The 13130-nt window shown below is 40.5% G+C and overlaps 1 protein-coding gene across 1 annotated transcript in view; it reads left to right on the top strand.

Moving 5' to 3' along the window:
* The window catches only part of IQGAP2 (IQ motif containing GTPase activating protein 2), a 264782-nt gene that overhangs the window by 229286 nt on the left and 22366 nt on the right, over positions 1-13130 (top strand). Inside the window, exons 23-28 of the mRNA XM_023750558.1 lie at positions 2583-2746; positions 4533-4757; positions 5951-6091; positions 6441-6525; positions 6917-7149; positions 9861-9993. Of these exons, the coding sequence (XP_023606326.1) occupies positions 2583-2746; positions 4533-4757; positions 5951-6091; positions 6441-6525; positions 6917-7149; positions 9861-9993 (981 nt within the window). The remainder of the gene's footprint in view (positions 1-2582; positions 2747-4532; positions 4758-5950; positions 6092-6440; positions 6526-6916; positions 7150-9860; positions 9994-13130) is intronic.

Here is a 13130-nt window from a genome sequence, read left to right as displayed (position 1 = left end):
TGTATCTTTTTATTTCATTGATTTCATGGCATTCCTCTGATCTGAATGAACAGTAATTCTCCGTTGCTTCCAGAGTGCGGGTGTGAGCTGATAAGCTGAACTGGTTATGGTTGGACTCTGGTGGACCAGTTGCTGTTTTATTTGACCATTGATTCAGCTTATCTGCCCGACCACAAGGTGCTAAAGGAAACTGAGTAAGCGACAGTGATAGATGTAAACAAAGCTTCCCCTTCAGCAGGAAAACTTTCCCACAAGACTCGCATCAGCAGTTCTTCCTGGATGTCAGGTGTTCCTCTGTGTGGGCAGCTGCTGTCAGTGGTGATGCCTGAATCTGTGTGTGAGGATGCCACTGACATGAGGTGTACACAGAACATGTTAGCCAAACCATAAATAGGGGGTGACTAGACCCACTGAGAGAAGAGATGTCAATTTTGATAATTCTCTATTTCGAATAATAGCTTGGAAAAGGAGATGTAGTGCCACAGAGGGCCACAGTGTGGCAGCATAGAAGGGGAAAACAAAAAAACACACACGTTAAAACAGAATTGTCCATGGAATCCAGGGCTTAATGCCAGCAGCCTTTCCAGAAAGAAAGGGGGCTCACACTCGACAGGGAAGGGTTTCTGGCTGCCTAAATCAGGTTAGTAGTTATCCACCAGTTGGAAATTCAATCTTAGACATTTGTCATTTTTCACATCCACAAACTTCTAAGTGTATGAAGCTGCTTTGATAGAATTTGTGTCACAGGGAAAGTCATAATTTAGTCATTAGCCTAAGGCTTGTATTGTTTACCCTGTTACATAAGTGAAGGCAGATGGATGGAAAAGGGAAAAGACACAGGAGCATGTTTAGATTAATTCTACCAAATTTTATTTCCCCCAAAATAAAAAAACTGATAGTCCCAGAACACGACCATTTGGTTGTACCCAGTGAATTGTCTCTTCTAATCATGAATTTTCCTTCACCTTTTCTTTCTCTCCTTTGGACACCTTAGCCCAAGATCAATGAGGAAACCATAGAATAGCAAATGGTCTGGATTCCTTTGGCCTTTGGATTATGCCTTAGCAAGAATTATTAGCCACAGTAGCCAATCAGCTAATATAGGTTGGGTTTGTCTCTGCAGTGTGAGCCTAAATTTAAAGTTTTTAGGGCATCTGAGAGCAATGAGGAGTGGGCTTCTTTAGCTTTAGAGTAACTTTCTCAATCTCATATGCTTTGTGTGGGAAAAGAATCTCTACAGAGCTATAAAGAAACAGTTGTCCTGAGCTGCTTATTCATAACATTTCAGCCAATTTTGTATAGGCTTGAAAGTAAATCTAGGTAGTAAAGTAAGCTAGAATTTGGATTTTCTTTAAAACACTGAAGCCAAACTGCTTGAGTAGAGTTGTCTCTTGATGTCCACCAGGGGTTGATTCCAGGACCCCCAAGGTTACCAAAATTCACAAATGCTCAAGTCCCTTATATAAAATGGGGTAGTACTTGCGTATAACCTAGGCATATCCTCCCATATACCTTAGTCATCTCTATATTACTTATAATACCTAATGTAAATAGTTGTTATGCTATAGTATATGGGGAATGATAACAAGACAAAAGTCTGTACATGTTCAGACTGTATATGGCCATCATAGACCTAATTATAGAGTTACATGTCAGCAACAAAGTAACGTTTTCCCGAGTATTTTTTATCTGTGGTTGGTTGAATCCACCGATGCGGACCCTATGGATATGGAGGGCTGACTCTATTCCAGAGGAAAATTAGTTTCTGTGTATGGAAATTTTCCTTTCTCATCAGAAGGAAGATGAAAAGGAGGAGGATTTCTCTGTAACCTAAGAATTATTTTTTTCTCTGCTAATAACCTCCATCTGGTTGTGTAGCTACTGGAGAAAAACCATATGACTGGTGCTACATCTCACAGACTCCAGCTGAGCACTCAGGGCTCCATTTCAGTGTTTTTTAAATTCTTGTCAACATTTAAGTTGTCTTTTTTTTCTTTGTCGATTTCTTCTGGCATTTCCCCCATCAACTATCCTGACCTTCACCTCTTTCTTTAGCCTACCTGCTTCACGCCTAAGTTCTAATTCCTTGTAAAACATTATGGCCATCCCACTGTCTTCACATTCAAACATATCCTTTTCTTTTTTATTTTTAGTCTCAAAATAGGGGATGTTTCCTTTTATTCACTCATCACTTCTTCTAGGACAGTCTATTTAGCTGGGCCTTTTCAGATACCAGATTCTATTTGCCACCCCCTCTCTCTTCAGTGTTTCGAAAATAAACATTCATGTGTGGCTCAAAATGGGTAACAGTGTAAAGTATATATGTTTCATTAAATATATCACATAGCATATACAATTTAAATTCTCTCGTAACTTTCTAATGTAACTTCCTATAGTATTACTATGATTACTATTAAGATTAGCTGACAACTTTTAAAGTCTTATTTTGTGCCAGATACTCTTCTAGTTGCTGTATACACATTAAGTCATTGACAGGGAACTGGGTATTCTTCTCTGTTTTAATAATATATCAACATATAGATTTCAGGTGGGTTTTTTCCTTCCTCCCTCTTTTGTTTTAGACCAATCCTTTATACCTGGCTAAGCTGATTTTCCAGATGCCACAGAACAAGTCCACTAAATTTATGGATACTGTTATTTTCACACTATACAACTATGCTTCCAATCAGCGAGAAGAATATCTACTCCTCAAGCTTTTTAAAACCGCTCTGGAAGAAGAAGTAAAGTATGTATATAAATAATTCTTATAAGTTATTTATACCTATTAAATATATCAAGTTTCTTGAGAAATTTCTACATCATTATAGGTTATGCAGGTACAACTTGCCCCCACCAGTGATACCTTTTCTAATGCTAAACTAACTTTCGATTTTATACAACTGAAAATCAAAAGCTTTTTTGAAAGTCAGTAAGAAAATTTAACTTAATTAAAATTATGTAAGTAATAAAGCCACAAGATAAGGATCTCTGCTAAATAGTGTTCCCTTCTTACTGAAACTTAAGCTTATTTTTGCTAATTTGCTCATTTGTTTTCTCAGTAAATGTAAAAAAAATAAAGTGTAGGTAACTATAATGAATGGACAAAAAATAATAATAACACACACAAAAAAATCAACACATGAGGAGCGCCCTTAGCCAACTAGATGGACCTTAACTTTCTTCCTGACTTCTTGACACCTGAAACATATTAGCTAGGCCCTCTGCCCTCAGGGTGTCTATAAACCAGCATGAGAAATAGAATTCATGAGAAATAGTAATGCTGTGCCAAAGAATAAGGTAAGAACTAATGAATGAAGCACACAGTGTAACATCAGAGGGATGGTAAGAAGTTTCAATTAGGTCAGTTGATAAAGATATTATGGAAGAGGAGGCAGTTGGCCCAAAGCCTTGAAGAATATCTATAGTTTTATAAGAAGAAATGGAAAAAGGAAATAAGGCACAATGATGATAGAAGCAGCATGGGCCGAGGTACAAGAAAAAGAAGATTAGTCTCTCCAAGATGTGACTTAATTAGTGCCTATTAGTGGTTGAGCCAGATCATGGAAGATAGTGAGGACAGGACCACCTGATGAGCCTCTTACTCCCTGGAAAGCTATAAGGTTTTGGAGAAGGGATGTGGACATGACCACATTGGGTTTAGAAGATTGACCAGCTGGCCATGTATGAACAGGATGAATTGGAGCTACACAGATCAGAGAATGAGAAGGAGAAAGATAGTTTGTGCTTTTAATATACTCAGTAGGACGTGGATGAAAATATCCAGCAGAAAACTGGAAATTCAAGACTAACTCCCAGGAAAGAGATGGGGAATAGATATCAGATCAAAGGATAGGCTGCAGAGATATGGTCATTGCAGTTGTGCCTGAGTGAGATCTGAGGAGAGAACGTGTCGAAGGTGAAGGAAAACAAGTCAAAGGTGGGAAGAGGAGACAGCAAAAGAAACAAAATGGATGACTGGGTAAGACCCTGGCACTCTGAGACCCTAAAGGGAAAGCCAGTGGAAACGGGAGACAGTGGTCCAGTGGGAGGAGGGGGAGAGGTTGCTCAGAGATGGAAGGTTGGAGAGAGGGAAGGTCAGAGAGTTGGCAATCAGAAATAAAGAAGATTTCTCTCAGCCCTCTGATGGAGCCAGAAGCCACATAGCCTAGAATTTGAGTGGGACTTAGAGAAGTGGAGATAGTTCATTCAGTCAAGAAAGTTATTTTTGAAATTTGGTAACTAGAGAGGGCACAGTACAGTGTCCCCCAGTGTTATTAGTCTTGGTCCATTTTCAGTTCCTTCCTGCCTCCTAGATTGAGATTACGGCGGAGAACCTATTTTTAAACCCTTAAATTTATCAAATCAGAAACATTTATCTTACAAATGATAGCTTCCTTTTAAGTCATACTATCTTTGATCGTCAGTGGAGAAAAATATAGCCCCAGGAAGCCCTCACCTGCCAGAGAGAATATACATTGTTTAAAACTATCCACAGAGGCAAACCATTTTGTTTTGGGTTGGGCTTTTTTTAGATCAAAGGTGGACCAGGTACAGGACATCGTTACTGGGAACCCTACAGTCATCAAGATGGTCGTCAGCTTCAACAGAGGCGCCCGTGGGCAGAACACGCTGCGCCAGCTCCTGGCTCCAGTGGTGAAGGAGATCCTGGATGACAGCTCCCTGGTCATCAACACGAACCCTGTGGAGGTGTACAAGTCTTGGGTGAACCAACTAGAAACACAGACTGGAGAAGCCAGGTAACAAAGCCAGGAAGATGTTGTTTTCCAATCATGCTTCATGATCATTTTTACATGTGTATTCTGTATATTCTTAAACTCTGTCAAGCTCTGTTAAAAGAACAAAACGTACTGTGCAAATTCCATTCAATCCAAGATGTTACCTCCCTTTAATTTACGGTGCAGGTCACATTCTTAGAGTACTGCTCATCTTGATAGTACACGATGTTGTAACATTTCAGTACCAGTTGGTCCCCAAAGCCACAACTTCCATAATTCTCTCCCTTGGTTATTCTTTGTGTGTTTCTAAACTAGATCTAGAAATGGTACACCTGATAATACATACTTTTTTAGACTTAGCAAGTGAGTAACTTTAACGTGTAAGCATCAACAAGCCAGGTGGGATTGGCTTGTTCTAGGCGGTGGTTTTTTAGATCTAAGCAATCCCAGTTTTTCATTGCCTGCAAAAGGATGCCTTGTGAAATCATGAAGATATGCACAGAGAACTCTGGTTGTCATAGCAGCATTTGTAATAGCAAAAGTTGGGCAAAGTCAAAATATTTAGCTTTGGGGAATTTGTTAAATAAATGTTTGTGTGACATAATGGAGTAGTCAGTAACTATTTGGAATCATGGTATAGAAATCTATTTATTGGCATGGAAAAATGTTCACAATTTAGTTTTCAGTTGTAGTTAAGTACAGTGACTCATTTTCTTTAAAAGGAAATACTTGTACGCACACACAAATACACAAGTACACATAGGATCTGTATGGGGAGTGTATATACATGAACTGCATTGTACCCATGAGTGTATGAGACCCATATACACACGTGCATAGATGGAGGACCCAGAAAACTGTGGACTAAGATATGAAAAGTGGTTTTCTGTAAATTCGTGTGTTTTTTTCTTGTTGGCTTATATGCAGTTCTTTTCTGTAAAAGAATTTTTTAAAAGAGGAAGAAAGTTAACTGGATCTGCCAGTTACTTTGCCAGAAGAGCTCAGAGGGAGAGCCCGGAATGCCCTGCTCCCCTACTGGCAGAGGACCATCTGGGCATGTGAGGCTTCCCCTCACTTAGCAAACCGTTTGTCCCTGGAGACAGTGGGCAAAGTCCAGTTCACTATACAAAGCTTAACTATAGGATCAACTTGGCAAGGATACAAATGCTTGTACCTACGCGCTATAAAATTGCAAGCCCTTGTTGTGTTTTCAGCAACCTGCCTTACGATGTGACTGCAGAACAGGCTCTGACTTACCCCGAAGTGAAAAGTAAACTGGATGCATCCAATGAGAGCCTGCGCAGGGTCACCGACAGAGTCCTGAATTCCATCATTTCTTCCCTTGATCTACTGCCGTAAGTTCTGTTATTAGCAACTTTAGCATTCTTTGCTGAAAGTTCTTGAAATAATACGTAAAATAAACCCCAGTAGTAAAGATAGGAATTTTCTCTCATATTATATTTACCGTTTTAAACATTTGCCTACATTTGCATTTTAAATTCATAACTGTTCTCCAAAGAGGAAAGTATACAAACCCGTTCAGTTACTGTCATCCATGGAAGTCCTTTGCTTCCGTTACCATCTCATGTTATGTTTAATTTTAGGAAAATGCTCAGCTTTCGTTGACTGGAACAGTTGCTGTGTATTCCTTTCTCACTTAGGTTTTTTTCCATTACTTTCTTTTGTCATCTGTTTTACATGTAGTTATGGATTGAGGTATATAGCCAAAGTACTGAAGAATTCAATCCATGAGAAATTTCCCGATGCAACAGAAGATGAGCTATTAAAGGTAGATGTTCAAGGGTAATCTCACCGTAGCTTCTCTTGGGGGTGTGAGCCAAAATTACCAACACACCATTTTGTAAGATTTCTTTCACCTTCTATGACTATTTATAATAAGCTGCAGGTCTATTTCTAACAGTTATTGTAATTGTTGATTATGGAGATCTTACACATGATTGAGATTCTTTATATTAGATCATTTGGGGGGCAGTAGCATATTTTTCACCAAAAATAATTTTGTTAACTGTAATAATGAGTGATTATATTCACTACCTTTATTTAACTCCTTGTATTAGAAAATAATTTGATTTCTTGGGAAACGTCAATCAATATTTACTTTCGAAAAAACCCAAACCCTTGAGTTTTCTCTCTTAAAATAGTCTTCTCCATCACTCCAGATTGTTGGAAACCTCCTGTACTATCGGTACATGAACCCAGCTATCGTAGCTCCAGACGGCTTTGATATCATCGACATGACGGCCGGTGGTCAGATCAATTCTGACCAGAGGAGAAACTTGGGAACGGTGGCCAAGGTCCTTCAGCATGCGGCCTCCAACAAGCTGTTTGAAGGAGAAAATGAGCATCTCGCATCTACAAACAATTATTTATCAGAGACGTATCAGAAGTTCAGGTGAGGGGGGTCATTTTGGAGAAACTTGCAAAGTGGTGCAAAAGAATAATGTATGTTCTGTGTTCAGAGCTAGAGTTGGGGGGCAGGAACCTCGGGTGGCCGCATGCACTTCTACAAGTGAGCACTGAGGGGAAGAGGAAGAGGGACAAGCAGGCTGGGTCACTTCTGTCTGGTGCTCCCCATCCCACCTCCAGAGCCCTGTTACATTGACTTATCCCCCATGTACGATTTTTACTCATTGACAAAATGAAATATTTACTCTTGGTGGCATGCTATAGGCCAGTGGTGGCGAACCTTTTGAGCTCGGCGTGTCAGCATTTTGAAAAACCCTAACTTAACTCTGGTGCCGTGTCACATATAGAAATTTTTTGATATTTGTAACCATAGTAAAACAAAGACTTATATTTTTGATATTTATTTTATATATTTAAATGCCATTTAACAAAGAAAAATCAACCAAAAAAATGAGTTCACGTGTCACCTCTGACACGCATGTCATAGGTTCGCCATCACTGCTAATAGGCTTATAGTAGTTAGAATTAAAATGGCTAATTTTTGCTTTTTTGAACTTGAGGGTTTTGTTTGTTTTTAAGAACTTGTTCAATCAGGAGAAACTTGCCTTACCTGCATCAAACAATAAGTAGGAAACTGAGTAGTTGGTTTGAATGGTTGGGGAGGTCCAGCTTTTGTGCTTGTGAGGGTTACGTGTGTGGATGTGTTCTGTTCTAGTCTCGAACCTTTCCTGATTATTCACGTAAGACTGAAGCCTATTGACTTTCAAAGCAGCTCCAGAGCCCATCACTGGTTATTCCACAGGGACATGAAAGGAGTGAGAGTAGCAGGAAGAGCCCCTCACGTGATGCTCTCTGAGGAAGCATGTTCATCTTGGCCTTCAGTTTTCTCTTGTCTGCCATTCAGTCAGAGAAGCATGACATAACTGTGGCCTCTTCCACTCCTCACTTGGAAAATGATAACTTCCCATTCCTCAGTTGTGTTCTGGGTAGTGATTTATCTCCTGACAAAGATCTGATTATTGATCTCTATTTGGAATTTGTGGCCTCCTATTAAAAACATCCCCCAAATCCTCCCACTATAAGAAGTTTCGATTTCTCAAGCTGCTAAGGTTAGGTCTTCTCACTGACTGAAAAAATAATACCCATTTCCCTGCAAACCCTTACTTGCTGTGGCAGCTTCCCTCTACTTTTTTCTCAGATTATACCTGTTAACCATCTATGTTCCCAACTCTTCAAAACCCTCCCCTCAACGCTTAAATTCCTCTGTTTTTCCCTCTTCCTCTAATGCTTATTCTTTATATACTTCAGCAACTAGTGATAAATTACAGACAAAAAAGTGCAAAAGACCAGTTGTCAGATGGGAACATGCTCCTGCCCACCCCAGCATGGCTGCCTGCCATTCACTTCCCCCAGCCTTGGGGTGGGAAGGCAGAGGTCAGTTCTTGTGCACAAAAGCCTCGGGTACCCTTAGGATATACACCAGGGATCCTTTGAGGCATCTGAAATATTTACAACTTTATGGAATAGAACACCTACTCTCCCTGTGCAGAGGATCACTCCAAAACCGTGATGCCAGCACACCTGGCTTTCTTGCTCTCTCTGTCTACACTTCCCATAGCTTAAAATAGCAGACGCTTTAGAGTCTGGGTTCTGGAGGAATGGGGCACTGTACGCCGTTGTGTGTCTATCCTTAATAGTATTTCCATCAGCCACAACTGCTGTTTGGATCAACTGAGTAGAGAAGACGTAACTCAAACTTTTGTCAAATTGATAACAGAAGCTCTGAAGGGTTGTTAGAGTATTGAAGGTCTAGGACAGTGATGGCGAACCTATGACATGCGTGTCAGAGGTGACACGCGAACTCATTTTTTTGGTTGATTTTTCTTTGTTAAATGGCATTTAAATGTATAAAATAAATATCAAAAATATAAGTCTTTGTTTTACTATGGTTGCAAATATCAAAAAATTTCTATATGTGACACGGCACCAGAGTTAAGTTAGGGTTTTTCAAAATGCTGACACGCTGAGCTCAAAAGGTCCGCCATCACTGGTCTAGGAGCTTGTGACATTTAAAGTAGCAAATTTGACCTGGCCGGCATGGATAGTGGTTGAGCATTGACCTATGAACCAGGAGGTCACGGTTCGATTCCCAGTCAAGGCACATGCCTGGGTTTCGGGCTTGATCCCCAGTGTGGGGCATGCAGGAGGTAGCCAATCAATGATCTCATCATTGATGTTTCTCTCTCTCTCCCCCTCTCCCTTCCTCTCTGAAATCAATAAAAATATATTTAAAAAATAATACAGTAGCAAATTTGGTGGTTTTTTGAATTGTTTTCTGTAGGGAGTCTTGATTCTTAGATCAAGGATTAATAGTCTTGATATTTTTGTTTAAATTTTAGGGCCATTTTTAAAATAATACATATTAAATGACCTGCCCATAATTTGATTATATTGAGTCACTAACAGGGCCCGTCCGAGGAGTTGGGTTAAACATCCAGAAACATGGATTCGGCTTCCACAGTCAGGAGCCAGCCTGGAAGATGCTGTAACAACTCCCCCCTCCCCGCCCCCCGCCCCCCTCACCACCACCACCACCAAGAGAACAAAGAATTAGTCATCATTCAAGATTTTCTCACTATTTATAAGGCTGTTTAACTCACCCATTTGACTATCTTAAGACTTTTTTTTCTTTATTAGGAAATATTTCAAAGAAGCATGTGATGTCCCCGAGCCAGAAGAAAAGTTTAACATGGATAAATACACAGATGTGGTGACAGTCAGCAAACCCGTCATTTATATTTCCATTGAAGAAATCATCAACACACATTCAGTAAGTGGGGTTAGAAAAGGCTCTGCGTTCTGACAGCTGTGTCTTGAAAATGCTTAGTCTTTCTACGGGGCTTATGTAAGCATGTGCGAATGCTCATGTTCTTAATTCTACGAAACATTTGATCATTTATTCCCTGACTCTTAGGCATTAGTAAAACTCCTTCTTCCAAGAAAAGTTTACTTTTTCCATGCTCTATTTGCAAAGGCAGATTGTGAGTGTGCCGTTTAAGCCCTGAGCAGGGGCAGGGCCTGGTATTTTCCCCACCCGCTAAGGCCACACTGCCTGCACCGCCGTATACTGTCTCTCTCCCTTTCAGGAATCCTCTCAGCTTTTCCAGTAATTCCATGGGAAAATGAAAATGTTTTCTCTATTCTAATTTTGGACATAAAGAAAGAGGAAACAGACAGACTGCTCAAAGTTAGGGAAAAGAAGACACCCCCCCCCCCCCCAGCCACCCACCCACAATAGCCACCTACCAAGAATCACTTCTATTCTGGAAACCCTCATTTCTTAGAAATGGCAGTTTTAGTCTGTGCTGTGTCATAATGTCTCCATCTGGTTCTGCAAACAGCAGCACCATCGCCTGTGTATTAAGTGCCTGTTGGGGGCAGGGCAGTAAAGAGAGGTTAAGCACTGAGAGTGTTTGGTGGGGGGCTTCGTGTTTTCTTTTGCCTTTTTAAAGACAAGTTTGAACTTATTTCCTGAAAATTCTAGGTTCTTAAAAGGTAACCTTTTCGAGATTAGTTTTGCACCTTGCCACTCCAAGCCAAGTTGTGGAGATGAGTTCCAGATGTGCCCCAGACCTTCCAAGTCAGAACCTGCATTCTAACAAGATCCCAAGTGGTCCAGAGACACACTAAAGGTCAAGAAGCCGTGGTTGAGGATACACCCAACTTGGGATGCTACACAGCTAGGAGGAAAACATAACAAATACACACTTCTTAGAGGTCCTACCCCTGCCCCCATCAAACAAGCTATGCTAACAAGTGGCAACATTGGCTGCTCAAAATTCAGTCTTTATTATTAAGCTCTTCTAAGAAACTAAAGCTTGAGGTTTGGAAGAAAGATTGGATCTACTTTTGATTTCTCTTTTTCAGAGTTAGAGCAGGGAACCTCCTCAACATTTCAGCAAGCTCCCCAGAAAAACTGTGAGGGACCCCAAACAAAGGCAGGTCTGAATGGCCAGCTGCAGGAGTGAGTTGGTTGATTAAATGAAGAGGCTGTGCTTCTTATCTTTATATACAAACACCCAAAATCACGAAGGAAACATGTCCACGTCCAGCAATGTATCATTTGCAAAAGTGACTTTCTAATGAGCAGGTAGACTCATTCATATTTGAGCAACATCCCATGTGTCTATTTCTACGGTAGATCACCCACCTCAAAGAAAATGTTCACATGGTGGCGCACTTTTCTGAGGGCATCGCCCTCCTGCAGAAAGTGTTGGGAGTCCGCTTTTAGAAGGAGGGATTCTTTCCCAAGGACAGCAGAGAGAACACTGTTATTGTATTCATTTGGGCTGTTCCTTTTTAAGGAGAATTAGTCTGTTCCTTTTGTGATCGAAAATTGAAAACAGAATCCAATCCTGGGAAACACAGTGCGTGACTGGAGTCCCTCCATGTGTTAGGCAGGAAGCAGACATAATAACGTGGGAGTAATGTCCTTTCAGAGAAAGTCTGTCCTGTTTACTGTCTGTCTCAAGTGAGGAGGTGCCCACATGCAGACACAAGCACGCAGCAGCGTGACGTGCCAAGCCTGTGGCCACATGCCTGCCCCTTGTTCTCTAAGGAACATGTATACAACCTCAAAATAAGCTCTTTAATGAGACATTTTTAGGCAATTCTTGTGTTCTGTAAATATCAGAATAGAAGGTAGCAGCTGGCCCCCCTTCCAAGGACAGTAGCCAGATCACCTGTCCTGTCTCGTCAGAAGACAAGAACACAGATTTCTCCAAATTGCTTATTTTGTTCTTGTCTCTAACTTGTCGTCCCCCAAAACATATGCTATATGTGGTCCTTCCACATTTCACTATGTCTTTATATTGCCTCTATTATTTATATAATGTCTTTCTTTAAATCAACTCAGGTACCTTTTTTTTTAAACATAAAATATATATATATCTTTGCTTTAAAACAAAATACCTCTAGCTATAGCGGGAAAACTATCATGCCTTACAATAAACAGAAACTTTAAAAGTAAATAAATGCAATGAAAACTGAGGAGTTGGATATAGTTGCTTCCTTGAAGCTGTGCACCTTGAGACCTCCTCTCCCTTCCTTAAAAATCCACTTAGCAAGTGTCACGAAATGTTAAGGAAAGCTCGGCATTAAACAGACACTGTCTCCCCCACTGATCCTGCAGACTAAAAGAGAATGGAAAAGGAAGTAAGCAAGGCAGTCTGGAACTGGCATAAGGATAGGCATACCAGTCAAGGGGATGGAACTGAGTCTAGAAATAAACCTTCAAATTTACGGTCCATTCTGTTTTCAACAAGGGACTAAAACAGTTCAGTAGGAAAATAATGCTCTTCAACATATGGTGCTGGGGCAACCGGAAATCTATATGCCAAGAATGAAGTCGGACCCCTCCCTTCAAATCTACTCAAAAATGAACTCAAAATGGATCAGAGCCCGGCCAGTATGGCTCAGTGGTTGAGCATTGACCTATGAACCAGGAGGTCACAATTTGATCCCCAGTCAGGGCATATGCCCAGGTTGTGGGCTCAATCCCTAGTAGAGGGCCTGCAGGAGGCAGCCAATCAATAGATGTTTCTATCTCTCCCTTCTCCCTCTTCCCTTCCTATCTCTCTAAAGATCAATAAAAACATTTTTTTTAATTTAATGGGCAAATGATCTGAATAGAGATTTTTCCAAGGAAGATATATAGGCATACCTTGCATTATTGCACATTTTTTACAAATTGAAGGCAAGACCCTCCACCAATGAAAAGATTGCAACTCACTTTATTGTAATACTCTTTATTGCGGTGGTCTGGAACTGAACTACAGTCTCTGAGGTTTGCCCGTAGTCATGGTCAATAAGCCCATGAAAAGATGCTCAAATTCACATCAGATAATGTGAATCAAAACCACAGTGAGATATCAACTTCACACCCACTGGGATGGCTAGAGTAAAATC

The sequence above is a fragment of the Myotis lucifugus genome, unplaced genomic scaffold, assembly GCF_000147115.1.
Source record: "Myotis lucifugus unplaced genomic scaffold, Myoluc2.0 scaffold_0, whole genome shotgun sequence".
NCBI lineage: Eukaryota > Metazoa > Chordata > Mammalia > Chiroptera > Vespertilionidae > Myotis > Myotis lucifugus.
This window is presented reverse-complemented; position numbering and strand designations above follow the sequence as displayed.